This window comes from Cervus canadensis, chromosome 23, assembly GCF_019320065.1.
Source record: "Cervus canadensis isolate Bull #8, Minnesota chromosome 23, ASM1932006v1, whole genome shotgun sequence".
Taxonomy (NCBI): domain Eukaryota; kingdom Metazoa; phylum Chordata; class Mammalia; order Artiodactyla; family Cervidae; genus Cervus; species Cervus canadensis.
Window position 1 is genome coordinate 41,190,640 of NC_057408.1, and position 22,175 is coordinate 41,212,814.

The window sequence follows — 22,175 nt, forward strand, 5'->3', positions numbered from 1 at the left end:
AAGAATTTGGATAGTTTCCTAGAACGGGATTTAACTTGCAGATACAGTTTAATTTTTTAATGGTTATAATTGGGTGCTGTTTCTTACAAGAATAATAATAATTTAAAACCTGCCAGTGCATCTTTACATTTAAGCGGGAAAGAAAAAAAGCAACACAATGAGTTTCAATCATTTTTGTTTTTAACAGATTATCTCCATAAATTTTATTTTTAAGAAAAAGGAATATGGGTCCAAATTCTGAATTTTTATCTCCACCATTTTGGAACTCATCTGCATCTTTAGCTAAATCACATAATTTCTTCTTTGGGTGTATGTTTCTTCAGTAAAATTAGAAGTTAGACTAGAGTAACTTCCTTGGTAGCTCAGATGGTTAAGAATCTGCCTGCAATGCAGGAGACCCAGGTTCTATCCCTGGGTCAGGAAGATCCTCTGGAGAAGGGAATGGCTTACCCACTCCCATATTCTTGCCTGGGAAATCCCATGGACAAACGAGACTGGCAGGCTACAGTCCATGGGGTTGCAAAGAGTCGAACATGACTGAGTGATTTAACACACTGCTGCTGCTGCTAAGTCGGTTCAGTCGTGTCCAACTCTGTGCGACCCCATAGACGGCAGCCCACCAGGCTCCCCTGTCCCTGGGATTCTCTAGGCAAGAACACTGGAGTGGGTTGCCATTTCCTTCTCCGATGCATGAAAGTGAAAAGTGAAAGTGAAGTCGCTCAGTCGTGTCCGACTCTTAGCGACCCCATGGATTGCAGCCTACCAGACTCCTCCTTCCATTGGATTTTCTAGGCAAGTACTGGAGTGGGTTGCCATTGCCTTCCCCGACTTAACACTCTAGACCAGATTAAATATCTAGTTGCTTTGTTATAATTTTCTATTATCCTGTTAATTAAATATGAGTGAAGTGGTAATTCAATCTTGGTTTGTCACTGATTTCCAAACATCCTCCAAGTCAAAGAGGTTGCACTGCAGTATCTGTGGTGTGGGGGAATGTACGTCGAGGACTGGGAAGGGTAGTTGGATTAGTCTGGTGTTGGTTCCAGGATAACATGAAGCTGGTAAGTGTCCCTGATAAAATGTCTTTAACAGACAAAATGCACAAGTCTATCCAAAAACCTCTACTGATGCTTAGATTTATATAGTTGTCTGGATATGTGCCTAAAACTCAATTACTTAAAAAGTTCTCTTTTGCCTTTTTTTGGGCCTGAATTCCTTTAGGAATTCTTCCAATAACATTTTGGCAATTTTCAGTCTCTTGCAAAACCCTTCTACTTTTTCATTCTTTTTTTGTTCTCACCATTTCCTTCCTTTCTCTACTTCAGTTTACTTATTCGTTACTATATTCCATTATAACCTCAACTTTCCTTTTCCATCTTTGTAATTACTCAGTAAAACCCTATCACAGGATAAACCCCATTTGCCAACTATTTCATGAATTTTACTTGAACATGGCTCAAGAAGGAAAAAAAAAAAACAGTTAACCATACTGACTCTCACAATTCTGCCCTGTTACCCAAGTTCAGGGTTTTTCAAACAGTGAGACACAGACAACTGGCTGAAACACAGCCAGTTAACTTGAGAAATGATCACCTGCATTATTAATGAATTAGAAGGCAATGAACAGACATGGTCACTGTCTGTTACACATGGGGATATTAGGTATTATTTATGAAATTTAGGTTCCAGATTACATGTATGAAATGTGTACCAGTTTCACAACATTAAAAATACTTCTTGTCTAGTAGAGTCAATAAGTCAAAAGACTGGTCTGGTCAATTTGCTATTTTACACCTACTCTTTGCATAAGTCTCAATTGACCTTCCTCACTTGGCAGATAATTTTGTATCTGCTTGTAATGGCAAAATAAAAACAGAAGAGAACTCCCTTATCTTTCCACCACCAACTCTACCAGACTCCAACTATACCATGTAATTTGACCTCCATCCTTTATAATAGTTGAATTTCTCTCCTTCCCTTTAAGGCAAGCTCTCCAATAATACACTGGTTCCTATGCCCTTTTGCTTCCTCAAGATCTTTGTTCAAGAAATTAAACCTCTCCACTGTCTGTGTGCGCTTAGTCTCTAAGTCATTTCTGACTCTTCGGGACCCCACAGACTGTAGCCTGCCAGGCTCCTCTGTCCATGGGATTTCCCAGCAAGAATACTGGAGTGGCTTGCTATTTCCTCCTCCAGGGGATCTTCCTGACCCAAGGATAGAACCCGAGTCTCCTGTGTCTCCTGCATTGCAAGAGGATTCTTTACCTGTTGAGTCACTGGGGAAGCCCAAACCTCTCCTACATTATCTATAATCTGTTCTGGCCTGGATCATTTCCTGGATCATTTTCTTTCCTGGATCATAAATAAAAATGCTTAATGGAAGTAATAGTTAGCATGGATATAGTAGTTTTTATGTGCTATACTGTAAAGACTTTACATATGTTAATTATTTTTATGCCCATTCAAATTAGGAACTATTATTATCCCCATTTTATGGATGAGAAAAGTGAGACAGAAATGTTAAATGACTACTCAGGATAGTGGTACTAGGATGTGATAGAACCTGACTCCATGTGATAGCAATCTGACTCCAGAATCTACGTTCTTAACCACTCTGCAATTTGCGTCTTTGTGAATACAACTTATTTACCTCAAGTTGCTCTTCGGCTATTTCCTCATTTTTTCTGTCCCCCTCCATAGAAAAACCTACATAACAGAGACCTGAATGATGTTGTTGCAGAAGACTTTGAGTCCCATAGAACATTTTAGAACCCAATTTCAAATTGCTTAGGCTGACAGCTCCACATACCTGCCTCAAACTTTATACATCCAAATAAAACCCTTCGTATCTTAAGCCAAATTCTGTCCCGTTTCCTTCACTCATTTATTCATTGTGTTCATACTGCTGCTTAGTCCAAAGCCCTTGTCTGACACTCTTGAATCTTCTCTTTCTCTCACATCCCATCTCCGATCTATAGATGACTCCTATGAGGTCTAATTTCAAGTTATATCACAAATCTAAATTTCATCACCAGTTTCTTACAGCAGCCATAATTGATTTATAAAATATATAAATCAGATCATGCCTCCCTCCCTCACCACTACCCAAAAATCATTCTATACCTTTTTTTTCCCCAAAAGGTTTCTGTACATTTTTATGAGCAGATGAGATTTAAAATAAAGCCTAAACTCTTTAACAGGGCCTATGAGGTTTTTTTTTTTTCCCCTTTGTTGCTTCTTTTTTGCCACGTTATGTGCTAGCAGCCTTCATTCCACCCCGGCACCTGTACGCGTCTCTGTATGTGTTCTCGGAACAGACAAGCTTGTTCTTGATATCCAGAGCTTTTGCACTCGCTATTCTCTCAGACTAGGATGCTTTTCTTCCAGATTACTGGTCCCCTCTATCATTCAGATCTCCAAGCTCGCATCTCGGTAAATCTCTCTAGATGGCTCTACTGTATAAAATACCCATTTCCCAGGATATTTAAACTAGCTTGGGTATCAGGGCTGTTTGGTCTTGCTAAAAGAGGAGTGGCAGAAAGCTTATGGTTTCAGGAAGCATGCCTTCACTGCTGTCAGTTACTTGTGCCTTGAGAACATTTTTATTTTTATTGTCCCACTTGAAACTGTGGAATGGAAAAGCAAAAAAGTAGGCAAGCCATGAGCCAAAGTAAAAGATTTTTTAAAATACAAAACTCAAGGGGAGGGTTTTGTATATCTATGGCTATATACACCTATGGCTAATTCATATTGATGTATGACAGGAATCAAACCAATATAATAAAAAAATTATCAATCAATTAAAAATAAATATAATTAATAAAAGAGAAAAATAATCCCAAAATGTTAAAAAAAAAAAAAACCAAAAAGACTTTCCTGGTGGTTCAGTGGATATGAATCAGCCTTCCAAGGCATGGGATGCCAGTTTGATCCCTGGTCAGGGGTTAAGATCCCACATGCCACAGGGCAACTAAGTCTACACACCACAACTGCTGAGCCTGCTGGTCACAACTGAGACTAGATATAGCCAAATATAAATAAGTAAACACATAAATATTAAAACAAACAAACAAAAAAACAAAACCCCAACATCCAGGCAGAAATGAGCAGACATATATCAAAGGGACCTGTGATTTTTTTTCAAACCACAGGTTTGAAAGTTATATCCTGATACTGCCTTGCAGTACTTAGTGGGAAGGCAATGGAAACACCGATCTTTGTCCTGTGTTTACTGTGTTACAGTGTTAAAAAGTCTTATATGATAGCTTTGGTTGTCTAAGTGGAATGAATACCAAAACAATACCTGATCTGTTTTGTTCTTTTTCCCAATTGCTGCAGGCATCAAAGTAAATGGTGAGAATTGTGTCAATTGCAAGCAAAGTCTTAATAAACTGAATAAACTGGAAATCATTTAAAAGACCAAGCCCCAAGAGTTAGAATAAATATTCTTGCCTTGAAATAGGAAAACGGAGCCATGAGAACCTTTCTAGCCATGAATATTTCACCAAAGATAGGAAATTCTAGACCTCAATGAGTCTGTGTAGGAAATACTTCCTTGATATAGATTTCTTCCATAAGTGACTGCAATCCAGGGAGAGACTTTGAAAATAAGAATTAAAAAATATAGGTAACAATAGTTTAGGTAATAAATGAACCAGAAACCACAATATATTTCACCATGCTCACCATGAAAAAAACTTGATGAAATATACAAAAGCAGACCTAAGTCTTTCTTGTACTGATTAAATAGAATATATAAGTGCTAAAAAAGAGGGCTAAAAAATGGGGAAATGATTTACTTGTAGATGAAAAGAGGTTAGGAATTTGCATCTTAGGAAAACCCAAAGACCTGAATTCTTGCAACATCAGTCTCATCATTTCCTAGGTTTTGTATCTGTCATCATATTTCAGAGTGAGTCAAGAGCTTCTACATTCCCGACTTCCCCAGTGGTCCAGTGGTAAAGAATCTGCCTGCCATTGCAGGGGACATGGGTTTGATCCCTGGTCGGGGAAGATCCCACATGCCACAACTATTGAGCCCACTTGCTGCCACTGCTGAAGTCCTTGTACTTGTGAGCCTGTGCTCAGAAACAGGAGAAGCCACGGCAAGAACTACTGATCCTGGTGATGACGTTGCTAAATTTGTAGGTAGTCTACTTGAGGCTCCGCTGGATTTAAGTTCATGTAGGTGACTTTTGGCATGTACAAATTTCATAACATCATGATGCCTTTTGTCCTAGGTAATCTACTACTGGGGACATAAGGGAAAGAAATGAAACTCTGTGCCTACAAAAGACTTGCACATGTTCACAGCAGCTTTATTCTTAAATGATAGTATTAATAACACATTTACACACATATATACATGGTCAAGTTTCTAGCCCTGGTTTGGGAAGATCCTCTAGAGGAGGGCATGGCAACCCACTCCAGTTTCTTGCCTTGGAGAACCCCCATGGACAGAGGAGCCTGGCAGGCTACGGTCCATGGGGTCACAGAGTCGACACGACTGAGTGACTAGGCACAGCATACCTGGTCATAACTTGTACACTTACATTTGTCAGAACTTACTGAAGTGAATGCTTAAGGTCTATGAATTTTATCCTATGTAACTCAGATGTAAAAGGAAAAGTCTTTTCTAAAAATGTACACGTTCACAAGATGCAGAGATCAGAGACTTAAGAACTATCTACCCCAGGGCAATTATGTCAAACAAATTAACAAGCAATTTAAAATTTAAAATCTCTAAACAGATGGGGTTAGAGTGCCTAGATCAGGCTGACTTGAATCCCTGTTATTTTTGGAGGGAATTTCTTCATTTTGCTAATACTATGCTGTTGCTAAAGAGATCTCTTTGATTTTGCCTCAACAATGGCCAAGCACAAAGGTTCACTATGAACTAAAGAACATTGATCCCACTTGTTCAAAATTAAAAGAAAGGATTGCTGCTGCTGCTGCTAAGTCGCTTCACTCGTGTCCCCACAGATGGCAGCCCACCAGGCTCCTCTGTCCCTGGGATTCTCCAGGCAAGAATACTAGAGGGGGTTGCCATTTTCTTCTCCAAAAGAAAGGATTAGGGGGAAGAATAAGCTAGAGGGCCATGGACAAACTTAGGGAAGAGAAAAAAAAAAACAAAAAACTGGCATATTCCTGGCCATTTGCCATTACACAGTATCTCCTACTTCTTTGAACAGAAAAGTTTGGAAAATTCTTTCTGAGAGAGTCTAGTAAAGCAAGGCTCAAACCATCTGTTCTCAGGGAACACTTTGTATATTATGATAAAGGAATGTGGCTGAAAATAAGATGTCTTTATCTTACATTATGTCATAAGAACATGTGTGTACTTATCACTTTCCAATATCTCTCTGGAGACAGAAAACCTTATTCCCAGTGTGCCAAATGAAAAGGAAAAGTTGATATCGGATGACATTAGTGTCAGGTATCTTGGGAATATTGTTGTTTATTCAATAAGTTGTGTTCAGCTCTTTTGTGACCCCACGGACTGTAGCCTGCCAGGCTCCTCTGTCCATGGGATTTCTCAGGCAAGAATAGTAGAGTGGGTAACCATTTTCTTCTCCAGGGGATCTTCCTGGCCCAAGGATCAAACCTTGTCTCCTGCTAAGCCATCTGGGAAGCCCTGAAAGTTAAAACTAGAACCTGTCAATTAGGAAAATATGTAGCTTATTATAACACTGAAAGGCAAATTCAAGTATGATCCTTGAAAGCAATGCAAGAAAAGAACCTTGGCTTTGGCCTGTTCAGTGAATACTAAGTAGCTAATAGGTGGAAAGCTACTGCTCATCTTGATACAGAAGGGCTTGGGAAACTGAGCAGCCTGAAAAGAGAAAGAAAAAATCAAGAAGAATAAATGTTGGGTAAATGACATTAAAGAGCAGATAATGAATAATCAATAAAATAAATGACTAATAGCAATAAGTAATAATTGCTGAAGTAAGTCATTGACTGCCCATAGAGAATTGGTGGGAAAAGCTGCTTCTCCCTTCCTGAGTGAGCTTCCGGAGCTGCGGGTCCGCCCCTTCCCCCAGCTGATTTTGAGGGATGGTCCTCCTAAACTTCTGGGAAGAAAGAAGGCTGACGGGGCAATGAATCAGATGAATGACACATGGGATCTGGAAGGTGGCCTGTTCACACCTGTAGCCTTGGAGCTCAAGTAACACCCTCTGAACAACGGAAGCACACAGGGAGCTCTCGGCATCATGAGAACATACGGGAGAAACAGCCTCACCCAGTGGGAGGAGATCTTCATGCTGAGTGAAGCAAAGGATCATGGGAAAGTTCTAAGCTGAGAGGATCTAAGTTCACCCTGTAACAGGGCTTTGTTACACTGGGTTCCTCCAGCTACTGTAAGAAGTCATCACTCACACAATGGAGTTGCTGTCTGTGTGGAAATTCCTATTCCTTCCAGCCTGGTGTGAAGTCATCAGGAGACCACTCCTTTTCTCTCCTTGAAAGGCCTGTTTGCAGAAGACAGGCTGTTGGTCAAGGCCTCTGAAGAGTTCCGTGGAGGAAGAGTAAAACCATTGTCACAGTGGCTTGAATCATTTCTTAAGTAAGGAGAGACTGAAAGGGAGCATTTCTGAACCTGGCGCGCCCTATCTGGATGGAACTATTGACAAGGTTGTTACTTAAATGGAATATTTCTGAATTTGAAAGATGTAACCAATGTTCAAACTGTGTATGTTTGATGCAAAGTTTGAGCAAAAGGCCACACCTTTGTGGAGGGGAGTGTTTTCTCTGAGAAGAAATGGATAGTCCTGTCAATCACTCTCTGTAAAGATTAATCCTCAGGATTAAGAACCAAGCATGAAAGATGAGAAGGGGTAAACTGCTATTCCCTGGAAGGCCAGGGCTCATTGTGGTCTTGTTTGGAGGTTCTTTTTGCTTCCTAGAGCATTTCCGTAGGGGTGAAAGGGGAGCTTGGAGGGGTGGCTGGACATGGGGAAGACAGGAGGGGAAGGAGGCAGATGGAGACCCTGGGATGGCTCTTATCCTGAGCAGCAGTGAAATATTATAGCTTACTCTTGACCTCAACTGTCTCCAGTAGTCTTTTTAAAAGACCGCCAGAATCAAGCTCTTCTTAGTGATGTTCTGGGAATTTAGTGGAGGAACTTCACACTTTGGGAAATGTGGTAACAGGAAAGCAGAGTCCTCTCCTGGAGGCTGGCATGGCAGTGGCAGAGTTTATTACTCTTGGAGGAAAGGGGTAGCGGGGATGAGAGAATCCGACTGTCCAGCTCCCAAGCACCAGGGAGGAGCCTTCTCCAAAACAGCAAGTGTACACATTAAGGGGTGCATTCCTGCGTGCTCAGTCATGTCTGACTCTTTGCAACCCCATGGACCATAGCCTGCCAGGCTCCTCCATCCATGGGATTCTCCAGGCAAGAATACTAGAGTGGGTTGCCATGCCCTCCTCCAGAGGATCTTTCTGACACAGGGATCGAACCCACGTCTCCTATGTGTCCTATATTGGCAGATGGGTTCTTTACCACTGAACCACTTGGGAAGGCCACATTAATGGGAGATAATCCTGGGGAGCTGATTTCTAAAAATAAAGTCTGGAAAGGCTCCTGGCATTTGAATACATGTTTGTACAGTATTCCTCACTGTTGCTCCAATAAGCAATTTGTTTGGATACTGTTTATCACGGTTACTATTTATCCTAAACAATATTCTACAAATGCCTCAGAACTAATGTTTCAGGGCAGAGCTCATTTGTGTCACTAGCAGGACTATTCAATGTGAAACTTTCACTCAGTTTCAATGTCTGCTTTTCATAAATGTTTCTACCCTTACCAGCAAATTTGTGCCAACCATCATACAGTTGTTCTGGTTGTGTTTTACAGGGATATGTGAGGAGACCCACATTTGGGGTGTCATTGCCTGTTTAAACCCCTGAGATGAGTGGGTGTGTGAAACCAGCACGTGTGGGCATGGAGTTGTGCAAGGCAGCCTTCTCAGTGGGCCAGGTGTCAGCTCCCAGCTCCTAGGGTCATTACTCTTTCTGTGGCTAGAGAGTTCCCTTAGCTATGGAGAACTCTTCCTAATGATCTTAAATTTGCTTTCTACTGAAAATTTGACAGTTCACCTGGATCTCTGATGTTTTACACATTAGTATAAGCTCATCTTCCATTTTTGATCTATTTAATTATTGCTCTCCCTCTTCAAACTAAGAAGATAACAAGGAAAACTAATATTTCTTTTCCATTTTTTGCACATTATTCTTTTAGTAGTGACTTCCAACTGACTTTGCAATTTGGGATAGGATATTGAAATAAAGATATTTCAGAAAAACTCTTTATGGTTTACAATGTCTCGTGATGATTTTAAATTACTGGTTCTAATGATACTCAAACCAAAGCTCATATTTTAAATACATTTTCAATAATCTCATTTACAATTATTTTTCATAGGAACAATAAAAGCAGTTTCAATTTATCTTCAAGTCATAGTTATGTTATAATCATAACTGCCCATGAAGATTCACTTCTAAATTATAAAAATGCATTGCTTTTTATTGGGACTAGGCTAATATACACATGATGGACAGATATATGCCTTAGCAAAACAGAAAATTCCAAGATAGTTACTAATACTCCATATAGAAATTATTCGGTAATCATATTGCATATTGCACCTAGAATTTTATAATACAAATAGAAAATATCACCCATATGCTTTCTTTCAGCATTTCTAGAATAAATCCCTATAACTTTTATTTTGTAGAAGCTAGGCATGGAAGCTCAGAGTAGCTGTCATATAATCAGTAGGTTTAACAATCGGCTTAATTATACAGTATATGTTAGTTATCTTATGGTTTTAGTCACATAGAAGAGAGTGGGAATCAGGTCAGACTCTAGTGGACAAACCTGAAAGCACTGAAAGACCCTGATGCTGGGAAAGATGGAGGGCAGAAGGAGAAGTGGGTGACAGAGGATGAGATGGTTGGATGGCATCACTGACTCAATGGACATGAGTTTGAGCAAACTGCAGGAGATGGTGAAGGACAGGGAAGCCTGGGGCGCTGCAGTCCATGGAGTCACAAAGAACTGGACATGACTTAGCAACCGAACAACTACAACAACAGGGAAAACCCATATAATGGCAGAAAGAGGTTCATTAATGAAGTTAGTGAGCTCATTTAACTCACCCAAAGTGATCATTTTACAGACTGAGTGGCTGGCTCTCCTCTTACAGGATGAAATTCAACTCCTCAGCCTGGTTTGTTAGGAGACTATCTTTTTAACCTAATTCCCAGCTGAGGAGTTCTTCCATCATGGTTCTGAAGAGACTTCTTTCTGTTTCCTTGATGTGGGAAGCCCTCATAAGGTTCTCCAGAGTTCCGCTAGGGTTATTTCTACAGCCTTAACCCCAAACATGCTCCTACCCTCCCCCTTTTCTCTATTGGTTCTTATCTCAAGCATTATTCAGCCCTGGAGGCTGAGGGTTAAAAATCAAGGGGCTAGTAGATTTCCTTTGTGATGAGAGCTATGGTCCTGGCTTATGTTTTAAAGTTTACCTGAGGCCAGAAAACACTTTGAGAGCCTCGCTCTTGAGGTCATGGTCAGGGTGAAGGTCTGGAGGATGGGGGATGAAAATTGTTGGAGTGAAGTGTGGAGAACTTTCTCTGAGACTGGAAGAGCTCCTTCATACAGAGGCCTCCAGAGGTGAGATAAAGTCTCTGTTGAGTGCCTGGGAGCCTTGGATGCCTCAGAGACAGGACTAGGAAACTGAGCTTACTGTCTGCGTCCTGAGAGCTTAGGCCTAGTAGTTCAGGAAAACCCGAGACTTTAGGAAAACCCACAACTTACACAAGTAGCCTATTGGGGGTGCCCAGCATGGGATGAATGAAGGTCATAGTGCCTTCTCTGATTAATCTGCACTGCCTGAGAATCCTGACCTTGGACTTTGTGCACAGACTTTGAGAAGCAATAACACATGTCCAAGAGGGAATTCATACTGAGTCTAGTAGATGGAGGCTTAGAGAACACAATACGCAGTCTAGAGAGAAATAAAAGAACATGCCCTAATGTTAGGGGGCTTCTCAGGTGGCATTAGTGGTAAACAACCTGATTGCCAATGCAGGAGACAGAAGAGACTCAGTACAATCCCTGGGTTGGGAAGATCCCCAAGAAGGGAGAAGGGAATGGCTCCCCACGCCAGTATTCTTGCCTGGAGAATTCCATGGACTGAGAAGTCTGGCAGACCACAATCCACAGGGTTGAAAAGAATTGGATACACTGAAGCACTTGGCAGGCACACCCTAATGTTATAAGCTACCTCTTTATTTAAAGGTTTAGCATACTGGGCAATGATCATTACCTTTAATCCCTTTTAGACTTTGCATTTCTTTGGGTAGGATCTGGGTTATTTTCTTTCCTCCAGTGCCTGTGCAACTCTTGGCCCTGATGAACCTTTGTTAAATGATACTGAATCTGGAAGCCTCATTTTAGACTAGAAGCTTCTGTGTGGTGAATTTTTCTTTGACCACGAACTGAAAAACTGCATCTTAGTACCATTACCAGGTAATTCCTCAAATCAACAGTTTCATATAAGAAGAACAAATTCTTTCTTACAAATAAGGCCACACCATAGGCCGGATATGAACGCGCTGAGCTTAATCCCTCACATTTGGGGTGCGTGAAAATGGCGAGATGTCAGCATTTCCTTTATTTGCTTTCAATTTCTGATAGACCCAGTGTCAGCTTATTCGTGCCACTGGAGATAATTTCTCCTCCGTCCTTTATCTTGTCGAGGGAGTCAAGTTGGGGAAGAATACAAATATTTTGCATTAACTAGGAGACTTCGCTCAGCGTTTGATCAGAAGCTGGAGGGAGGATTCGCCGGTCCAGTGACAACGGTGTTCCTGGCACCCAGGAGCGCCCGTGTTGGGGCAGGGATCCCTGAAGGCGGTTTGGGGTTCTGCAGTGGGAGTGCGCCGAGCGGCGTCTGCGAGGAGGACGCCCCAGGAGTCGGGGCGGAAGGCGGGGCAGCCGCGGGGTGCGGGGCGTGGGAGAGCAGGCCGAGAGGGGGTGGCCTGGACCGCTTTCCAGAGAGCGAGCACACAGCCGGGCCGCTGAGAAGACGAGGGGCAGGCTCGGGCAGCTCCCCCGGCGGCTCTCGCGGTGATAAAACTGGAGAAATAACAAGGAGGGGCGGCTCGACGCCTCCAGAGTCCAATCCCGTCTCAGGAGCGAACACGCTCTCGGGCAAGACAAGCCTGAAAGAGGCCCGGGCGATTTAACGAGCAGCCGAGAGCAGCGCACCCGCGGCGCCCCTGCATCTCGGCGGCCTCTGGTCTCCTGCATCCCGCCGGGTGTCCGCACCCTCCCGTCCCCGGCCCCGCGCCCGGATGGCTGCGCCTGGGCCCCGGAGCTCCCTGCGCGGAGCCCTCTGCAGGCAGCTGCTCCTGATCCTTGTGGTGAGTGGAGCCTGGGTGGGGTGGGACCCACCCAGAGTCGGGATGGAGCAGGGGGTGGTGGTGGATGGGCCGTGGTCCTGCGGGGGGACCGATGCGGGCGAAGCCGACCGAAGGGGGATGTCCGCGCCTCTGCTCAATCTTGCAGGGCAATGAGAGCCAAATTGGGGCTCGGAGGGATGAGTGGAGGAAACGCGTCCTAGCGGGACGCACCCGGACCGAGGTTTTTGTTTGGGACTTGTTCGATTATTTCAACACGGGTTGGGCTCTGGCTTCGCTGAGCTCCCTTTTGCGCCGCCGCGAGTGGTCCGGGGTTGGGGTTCGCGCTCCTTTCTGGACTCATAGTGATGGTGGTGGGGGTGGGTTTGGGTAGAGAGGGAAGAAGAGTGTTTGGTTAGGTTTCTGAGGCGTTACTGGTGGCTCAGACGGGTAAAGAATCTGCCTACAATGCGGGAAGTGAAGTGAAGTCGCTCAGTCGTGTCCGACTCTTTGCGACCCCGTCGGTCCATGGTATTTTCCAGGCAAGAGTCCTGGAGTGGGTTGCCATTGCCTTCTCCAGCAATGCAGGAGACCCGGGATCAATCCCGGGGTCGGGAAAATCCCCTGGAGAAGGCAATGGCAACCCACTCCAGGATTCTTGCCTGGAGAATTCCATGGACAGAGGAGCCTTGTGGGCTACAGTCCGTGGTGTTTGTTGCAAAGAACAGGACACGGAGTGAGTTACAGGGGTTGCCCCTCACTCCGGGATCCCCGGGATGGGGACATTGGTGGGTGGAGGGGTTGGAGCGGTGTCCCTGGTTCCCGGGATGAGTTACCCTTGAAAAGCGGCTTCCAGGTTTTGCCTCGTTTGATGGCTATTCAGCAGCTCACGGGAGTGGTCTATCTCCGCGAGCCACCAGGCCGGGGGCAGAGTGTACCTGGGGCGCCAGGGGGTGGACGGCTGAATTAGGATTGGATGTTGGGGTTCGGTGGTGTGATGGGGGAGTGGGGTAGGGTGAGGCAGAGCAGATAGAATCAGGCTGAGAGGAGTGTCGGGGTAGGAGTGTGGGGTTGGGTCGTACCTGGTCCGGGTCCAGGAGTGACTGCACAAGCCTAGAGACCAACCTGGGGTCTTTTGCGCCCGGGATACCTGAGACCCGAGATGAGATTCACCCGGAGAGGAAGTTTGGGACGATTCTCGAACTCGGGAGACACAAAGCAAAAAGTGGGGAACCCTGACGTTGCGATCCTGCTGAGCTGCGTTCTAGGCATGCTCTGGAAAGGAGCCTCGGACCCTCGACTTCCCCGCGCTGGCGGTCGGTGGCTGGAGGGACCAGCCTGGCTCGGGAGCAGGTCGACTCTGGCTAGGTGGATTCTTGGTGCTCGTCTGCCCCCAAGCAGGGCGAGTGGGTGCAAGCTTTGTGCTCTGTTTGAATCATCGAGTTGTGAATAAAGAATTAGTAGCTATGATCTAAGATGTATTTATGGACAAAGCATCGTATAAATGGGCACGTCGATCTGCCTGGCAGCTATTGCAAAAAAAAAAAAAAAATTAGCTGATGACAGGACTCTTTATACATGAGAACTGCTCTCAGAGTGTGTTCTGATATATTTCAAAGCGTTTCCAGCTAATATGTTTAAAAGCATGAATTTAGCCTTCTGTGCTTTCTCTGAGAAAGGAGTTCGGGAAGGGAGAGAAGAAACTGTGGAGGTGCTGGGTTCCCAAGATTTCCCGTGTATTCGCTGGAGGGGAGGGCGTGGAATTGGACAACTGTCTGGGTGGCAGGGGGTGTCGGGTGTGGCAAGACAAGAAGGTGCCTGTATATCTAAATAGAGATAACACCAGCTTTAGTAAATGATTTTCTTGTTTAGGATTATTTTTTAAAAAAATTTTCTAAAGATTAGATTAAATGGTATCTTGGCTCCCCTGACCAGGGATGAAGCCCACACTGGCTGTAGTGGAAGAGGAGTCTTAACCACTGGACCACCAGGGAAGTCTCAAGACTTCTTGTTGACCATCTTATGTCTCTATTTCCTTTTGACTCCTCGGACCTCTCCACTTTTCAGTTTAATATTCAGAGCATAGCATTTTGGAAACGCAATTTTCATTTTATGGAACCCTTAATGGAGCTCTCAAAGACAATCCCTTGTTTGAAGTGAGAACCCTTCAAAGCAGGTCTTTAACACAGAACTGAAACTTTTGACGTGTTCACTTTCCCAGGCAACCACCCCATAGTTTGTGGGATCTACCCTTTTTCACTTTTCTGCTTCTGAATCTGCATCCCTGTCCCACCCTTCTAGCCTCAGTATAGTTTGTGTGTACTCAAAACTGCTATTTAATGTGCTTATTCGCTCAGTCGTGTCCGTTTCTGCCACCCCATGAACTGTAGCCCACCAGGCTTCTCTGTCCATGGGGATTCTCCAGGCAAGAATACTGGAGTGGGTTGCCTTGCCCTTCTCCAGGGGATCTTCCCAACCCAGGGATGGAACCCAGGTCCCCTGCATTGCAGACAGATTCTTTACCTTCTGAGCCACCAGGGAAGCCCCTAAACTGCTACAATTAACTGCAAATTCTAATCATGTTTCCTTACACATATATAAAGAAAGGGGCGGGTGGAGGGGGGTGCCAGGGGGAAGGGAAGAAAGGAGAGGAAGAATCTAGAAAAGAACCCTGTCAGATCCTATTACTACTGAAAGAACTGAGTGTCTCTTAAAATGTTTCTCCTTTTAATGTAACACAAATTGTTAGGAATGGTGAAAACTAATTCATATTAGCTCAGTTGCTCAGATGTCTTCTCCTCTGTTATAAATAATGAGATCCTTTTACATGTGTATTTAATGTTGTTTGCCATATCAAATCCACTTTGGGAATTACTTTATCTATTCTATATTATAAATGGTATGTAATTGGACATGGTTAATCTATCATTTGCTAAAAGGGCTCTTCAAAAGGAATTAAAAATAGCATTTTCCTTTATAACATACTTTTCTCCTTGAAGTGTGTGGAATTCTACTTGCAACCGATGTTGACAACCTATGTGTGTTGTGTCTTTTCCCAGAATTCATAGCATTAAATAATGAGAATAATATGACTCCTTTCCCGACTTTTTGGTTATTGTTGTTCTTGATAACATTTGATATATTCACCTTTTTAAGATAAAAGTGAGTATAATACTTTCTATTATCTTTTGCATTGATGAGAAAAAAAAGCTTAGGACAAAAAAAGGAGGAGAACTAGCTTATTTCTAAACTGTGTGCTTAGGAAGTCAGAGTTGTATTTATTTACATCAGTGCATCTTTATTTACCTTATTCAAAGAAGGTTATTGTTATTGGTGTTCATACTGAGATACAGCTATATTCTACTGCACTTTCTGAGTCACTAAATATGTGTAAACCATGCACATTTTTTGGTCCTGTTGTAATCCTTGTGACAGTTGCCATGCCATATATGGTATCTCTGGTGACCTGTGGCTAATTAGACTTCCCATTTAACTAGGATCCCATCTTACGGAGTTTGGATAGAAAGAAATTTAGTAGACTCATCAAAGCATTGAGAATATAGAAAGATAAATCTTACAATTCAAGGTGATAAGAGTTTGAAAGGTAAGATTTCTCTCTTGGAGACAGCCAGTGTCCACAGGAGAAATGATGAATTGAAAATTCTGTGATCTTTATGCTCAAGAAGATATCCTTTATTTTCGGATATTCTGTAAACTCCTGTTCTTTGGCTTCTTTTTCCTCTGTTGAGAAAGATGTCATTTTAGAAAGCCTACCTTGTACATTCACTCTAAAATTGAGCAATAGTACAGAAGTGAAACACTGGCAGGTATACCTTTAGTTTTCATTCTCTCTTGGCATTAGACAGTTCCGTGAGGACCTGATGATTTGTATGATAAGCTTTCTATGATATGATTAATTAAATTTGGACAGTACTGTGAAATGAAACAAAGTAATGTATTTTTCCCAAACTAGCACAGACAATACTTTATATTATCATTTTTTAAAAAAAAACATAATTTGTTACATTTTAATTAAAAGTTGCTTACAACTCTAGGTTCTATCAGTCAGATATTTAAAGTTGTTCTAGAGGGTTCCTCATTAAAAGAAATTCTTTTATAACTCACTCAATCCAGAATTCATTAATATTAAAAAAAATTTTTGTATCTTGTATTTTTCATGGGCAGTCATCATTATTCTTAAAATACCTCTAAAAGTTTGTCATCTAATGGTGGTTTTATTTTTTTTTCAACTTTATTTTCAAGTCTCACTAACATAGCATTACATTTCTTTATATTTCAGGAAAATTGGCATAACTGAAATTTATATATGAATATCATCCTGTGCAACATCCCTCCCTTATATTAGGGCATCCCTGATTGCTCAGATGGTAAAAAGAATCTGCCTGCAATACAGGAAACCCTGGTTGGATTCCTGGGTTGGGAAGATCCCCTGGAGAGGGGATAGGCTACCCACTCCAGTATTCTTGGGCTTCGCTTGTGACTCAGCTGGTAAAGAATCTGCCTATAATGCAGGAGACCTGGGTTCCATCCCTGGGTTGGGAAGATCCCCTGGAGAAGGGAAAGGCTACCCACTCCAGTATTCTGGCCTGGAGGATTCCAAGGGGGGGTCACAGAGTCAGACACGACTGAGCCACTTTCACTCACTCTCTTCCTGTAAGTCCGAGTTGTGCCATAATTTCAACCACTGTCCAGCTACTGCTGACTCCCAGATTTGTATTTCTGGCCTTGAGTTGCCCTTAAGTTTAAGTCTATCTATCCAGCTGTCTTCTGGACCTTTCCCCTTAGATTTCCTGTTTGCGTGTGTGCGCTTAAGTCATGCCAGACTCTTTGTGACCCTTTGGGCTGTAGCCCACCAGACTCCTGTGTCCGTGGGATTCTCCAGGCAAGAATACTGGAGTGGGTTGCCATTTCCTCTAGGGGGAATCTTCCTGACCCAGGGATTGAACCTGCATCTCCTCAGTCTCCAGCATTACAGGTGAATTCTTTACCACTGAGCCATCAGGGAAGCCACTCTGCTTCCACTAGATTTCCCACAGGATTATAAAATTCAGTATATGCCAGGCAAAACTCATTTTTTTCACCTCTCTTGCCAACCTTGCCAGTATTCTGCTCCTCAAGGAACTGTTCTCGGTGGTATTGGTTGGTGATACCTCTGTCTGCCCACCTACTTTATCTATTCTGTATTATAAATGGTATGTACTTGGACATGGTTAATCTATAATTTGCTAAAAGGACTCATCAAAAGGAATTAAAATAGCATTTTCCTTTATAGCATACTTTTCCCTTTGAATTAATTGTACATCATTTCCAGTGGTGTTTATTATACAGAGACAAAGATGAATGACCTGCTGCTATATATTCAGCATGGATAAATTACACAACATAATTCGTGCAAAGAAATCAAGTTGCTTACAATTATCTATGACTATATATATGTAAAGCTTAAAATTGATAAAATGAACCAGTCTTCTTTAGGGGTACATACACGTGGGATACAATTAAGTGGAAATGGGGAAGTAAATGATTTACCAAGAAAAAAATCATCATTTGAGTTTACTTGAATTTGGAGAGGTCCCTCCGTCAGGGAAGAAAATGCAATTGGGGAGAGTTAAATAGGAACTTTGAAAATAATAGTAATATTGTATTTCTAAAACTTTATAACTTTAAGGCAAACTATAACTTTAAGGCAAGTGCCCCAGTGTTCCTTTTATTTTTTATTAAAATATATGTGTAGTTAGAATATATCTTAAGAGGAACAGTTTTTTAAAAAATGAAACAATATAGAGGATTAACAAAACCAAACACTATTATTTGAAAGTACAGACCAACCTGCTACAATTGCACAAGTGAAAAATAGAAAAGGTATAGATAAAACAATATTAGGAATAAAAACAGACATATTTATGGAGAGGACAGATGTTTTAAAAACTAGATAATAATATTTATATATTATTCCAGTTAATCTGAAAAGAGACAAAACAGGCAATTTTCTACAAGGTACAAATTGCCCACTTTGACTTGAGAAAGTGTACAAATTCCAAATAGACTTATAAAGACACTGAATTAGAAGCCAAATGTCTCCATTTACAGACACCCTCATATCCATCAAGCCTAGACCCGTGTGATAGGTGAATTCTTCCATAAATATATGGAACAGATAATCTCTACCTTTTACAAATTGTTTCAAAGAATAGGGGAAAAAAAAAACAAACAAACTGGAACTCTCCTGAACTCATTTTAGGAAGATGGTATGAAGAAAAAGTAGAAGCCTGATCTCTCTTACTGTCATGTATTTTAAATATTAAAATAAATGGCAGCCAACCAGACCAGTAATGTATTTTTAAAAACATAAAGACCTGTTTATGGAATTTCAGTTATATTCCATTCATCTGTATGTTTATCCTTATGCTAGTACCACTTGGCCTTGATTATTGTATTTTTGTAATAAGTTTTGAAATTGGGAAAATTTTCGACTTCGTTCTTTTTCAAGTAAATTTGGGTATTTCAGTGCCCTGCATTTTCTCAAGGATTGATTTTCAATTTCTGCAAAAAAACTAATTGGGATTTTGACAGGGAGTGCCTTGAATCTGCCAGATGAATTTTGGGAATATGTGTTTTGATCTATGAAGATGGATTTTCTATTGTAAATGAAATTGTTTGCTTACTTTTGTTTCAGATTCTTTTCATTGCTAGTGGGCAGGAATGCAATCAGTTTTTGTATGTTAACCTTGTATTCTGCAACCTTGCTGAAACCATTTATTATTTCTGATAGTCTTTTAGTGGATTCCTTAGGATTTTCTATGTGTAATACAAGATCATATTATTTGAAAATAGAAAATATTTTGCTTCTTCTTTCCCAATCTGGATGCCTTTTATTGTGTGTGTGTGTGTGGTGTGTGCATAACTGCCCTGGCTAGAAGCTAGAAGCTCCAGTACAATGTAGAATAGAAGTGGTGAGAGCAGGCATCACTGTCTTGCTCCTTAAGTCAGAGGAAAGCTTTCAGTCTTTTTCTGTTAATCATGATGCTTTTCTTAGATGCTCTTTATCATATCGAGCAACTTCTCTTCTATTCCTAGTTTGTTGAAAATTTTTAATTGTAAATCAGTGTTGGATTTTGTCAATTGCTTGCACCTATTGAGATGATCATATGGCTTTGTTCTTAATTCTTTAAAAAAAAAATTCTTTACTGAGGTGAAATGGACACACAAAAAGCTGTGCATATTCAAAGCACACCACTCGATGAGCTTAGAGGTAAGTATGTAGCTGCAAGATCATCACGCTCTATGCCATAAGCATATCCATTACCTCCAAGTTTTCTCTAGCCTTCTTCACTTATTGCTATTATTTTATTTTGGTAAGAACACTTAAGTTTTATCCTCTTAGCAAAAATTTTAGTATACAATACAGTGTTATTAACTGTAGGCACTATGTTATACGGTAGATTTCTAGGACTTATTTTGCATATCTAAAACTTTGTTCTCTATTCTATACTGTATTAATGTGACCATTTTTTCTCTTAGGTTTTCAGTTTTGCTTGTGAAGCCTGCAAAAAGGAGATATTTAATATACCTTCCAAACTAGAGGCAGACAAATTGATTGGCAGAGGTGAGCACTTTCCAAACAATGTTTTAAAAAGAGAAATGTAATTTACTTATGCTGGAAAGGGCATATTATCCAATCTTTGCCTTTGGAATTAGCCTGAATGTATATATAATTAGATATAATTCAAGATATGTTAAAATATATGTTCTGTTCTTTATAACTCTATAGAATTCTGTCATAGATTCTAAGGCAAATGTTCTAATCCACACTTTTGTAGTCATTTATGTTTTAACAGTAAAAATTATGTAAATAATTATATGTAGAATGTAGCCCTTTCATTACTCTAGGATTCCAAGCATTTGAGAGACATAGGTAAGGAGCTCAGAGAGTAGGAGCAGAATTTTTATCAATGCTATGGCTGCAGTGGGAAATATCACATGGTGAGCTGTTCCTTTCAAAATTGGGTTTGATCAGTCCTTTGTCCATTGAGAAGTTGGGGAACCTCAAACTTTCCCAACAGCCGGGCAGCTCTGTTCAGGTGGAATTTCTCCATGGTACCGGGACTACTGGAGGAAAATATCATGATTTTGTTGAGAGATAAAGCTTGTCCCAGAGATACCAAATTTACCTTTTCAAAAAGTGTCCCATTCCTGGGAAGGAAGTAAAGAAAGGATGTAAAGAAAAGTCAGGGGTGTTCCTCTAGGGAAATGGACCAGAGGTTATCACTCTGGTAAAAATGTGAACAGAAGGGAAATATGTCATCACGTCTAAAGATATTTAGTTTTCTTTTTTTTTTTTTGACTTAACATTTCCATCTGTGACAGATTTGAATTAAAGTGAAAACACTGCACATGGGTAACATATGAATTCTTTGAGAGGATATTACTTAAGTGGGTATTAGCCTATCAGTGTGGTTTCTGTTAAGGCAGATAGTGGAAGAATGGGATGCATTTGATACTTTTAGATATAATATTGAAACACTGGTATGAGACTTGTATTTTATAACTTTGCACTTGGGAAAATTCCCATGAGAGAAGAATTTCAGAGTTTCAGTAGAAAGCCCCGCAAAGAACAACAACACGAAGAGAACCATGGTCCCCAAGGGGAGTTGGTGAGGCTGGGGTGGAGCAGGAAGAATTTAAAGATTTTTCTTATTTGACTATTTGCCAGACTCATATACTCTGTCATTCTTTGGGTTCATGTGTATCATTTCTGGCTGGAGAGAGGTGTATCTTAGAAGACTTACTATATTGTTAAGAAAAACTCTTCTGTTTGTTTATCCAGGTGTGTGTGGGAGTGTGTAGCTCAGCTTTGTCATGATTGCAACATGCATGTGTCTTCAATAGGAAGATCATTTTCATAAGCCTTTTAGAAGAATATAAAAGTTTTAAGTATCTTATTTAAACAAATATGCAATCCAGAATTATAATTTTTAACAGAAAAAGAATGATCACTTTAAAAAAATACGTGTAAAGAGGCTGGTTAAGATATTTGCTAAATGCAGACTGATTGGTTCATTTCATTCCACTTCCGGGTTTTGAGAAGATTGTATACATTATTAGAACATTTTTTCCCCCTTTTCTGCATGTGTTTCATACTTTACAATTTGAAAATTCTTACTTGCAGTTAATCTGAAAGAATGCCTCAGGTCTGTAGACCACATCCAGTCCAGTGATCCTGATTTCAGAGTTCTAGAAGATGGGTCAGTATACACAGCCCACGCTGTTGTATTGTCTGATGAGAAAAGATCTTTCACCATACGGCTCTCTGACACAAAGAAACAGACACAGAAAGAGATTCTTGTGCTCCTGGAATATCAGAAGAAGGTATTCAAAGTCCTTTGATATTTTTAGGCGTGTTTTTCTTCTCATTTAAATGCTCTCATTAAAAATTGCAAAGAAGACAAAGGATAAATAAGATTTATTTTCCTCTACTTTTCTTCCCCCGTTTGCTTTTCTTTCCTCCCGTTTGCCTTTTCTCCCTCCTCTTCTCTTCTTGACATTGGTTAGAGTGCTCAGGGCTGGTGCACTGGGAAGACCCAAAGGGATGGGATAGAGAGAGAAGCGGGAGGGGGGATCGGGAAGGGGAACACATGTAAATCCATGGCTGATTCATGTCAATGTATGGCAAAAACCACTACAATATTGTAAAGTAATTAGCCTCCAACTAATAAAAATAAATGGGAAAAAAAAATTTAAAG

General features: G+C 41.2%; 2 protein-coding genes across 3 annotated transcripts in view; both read left to right on the forward strand.

Moving 5' to 3' along the window:
• DSC1 (desmocollin 1) overlaps nucleotides 1-22,175 on the forward strand; it is a 154,493-nt gene that overhangs the window by 93,577 nt on the left and 38,741 nt on the right. The gene's annotated exons all lie outside the window — the stretch shown is intronic.
• DSC3 (desmocollin 3) overlaps nucleotides 12,034-22,175 on the forward strand; it is a 49,070-nt gene continuing 38,928 nt past the window's right edge. The window contains exons 1-3 of one of the 2 annotated variants that reach the window (XM_043443828.1): nucleotides 12,034-12,435; nucleotides 19,954-20,038; nucleotides 21,602-21,801. In XM_043443828.1, the coding sequence (XP_043299763.1) occupies nucleotides 12,367-12,435; nucleotides 19,954-20,038; nucleotides 21,602-21,801 (354 nt within the window). In that variant the 5' untranslated portion in view covers nucleotides 12,034-12,366. The remainder of the gene's footprint in view (nucleotides 12,436-19,953; nucleotides 20,039-21,601; nucleotides 21,802-22,175) is intronic. The other variant, XM_043443827.1, reaches the window with a different exon arrangement.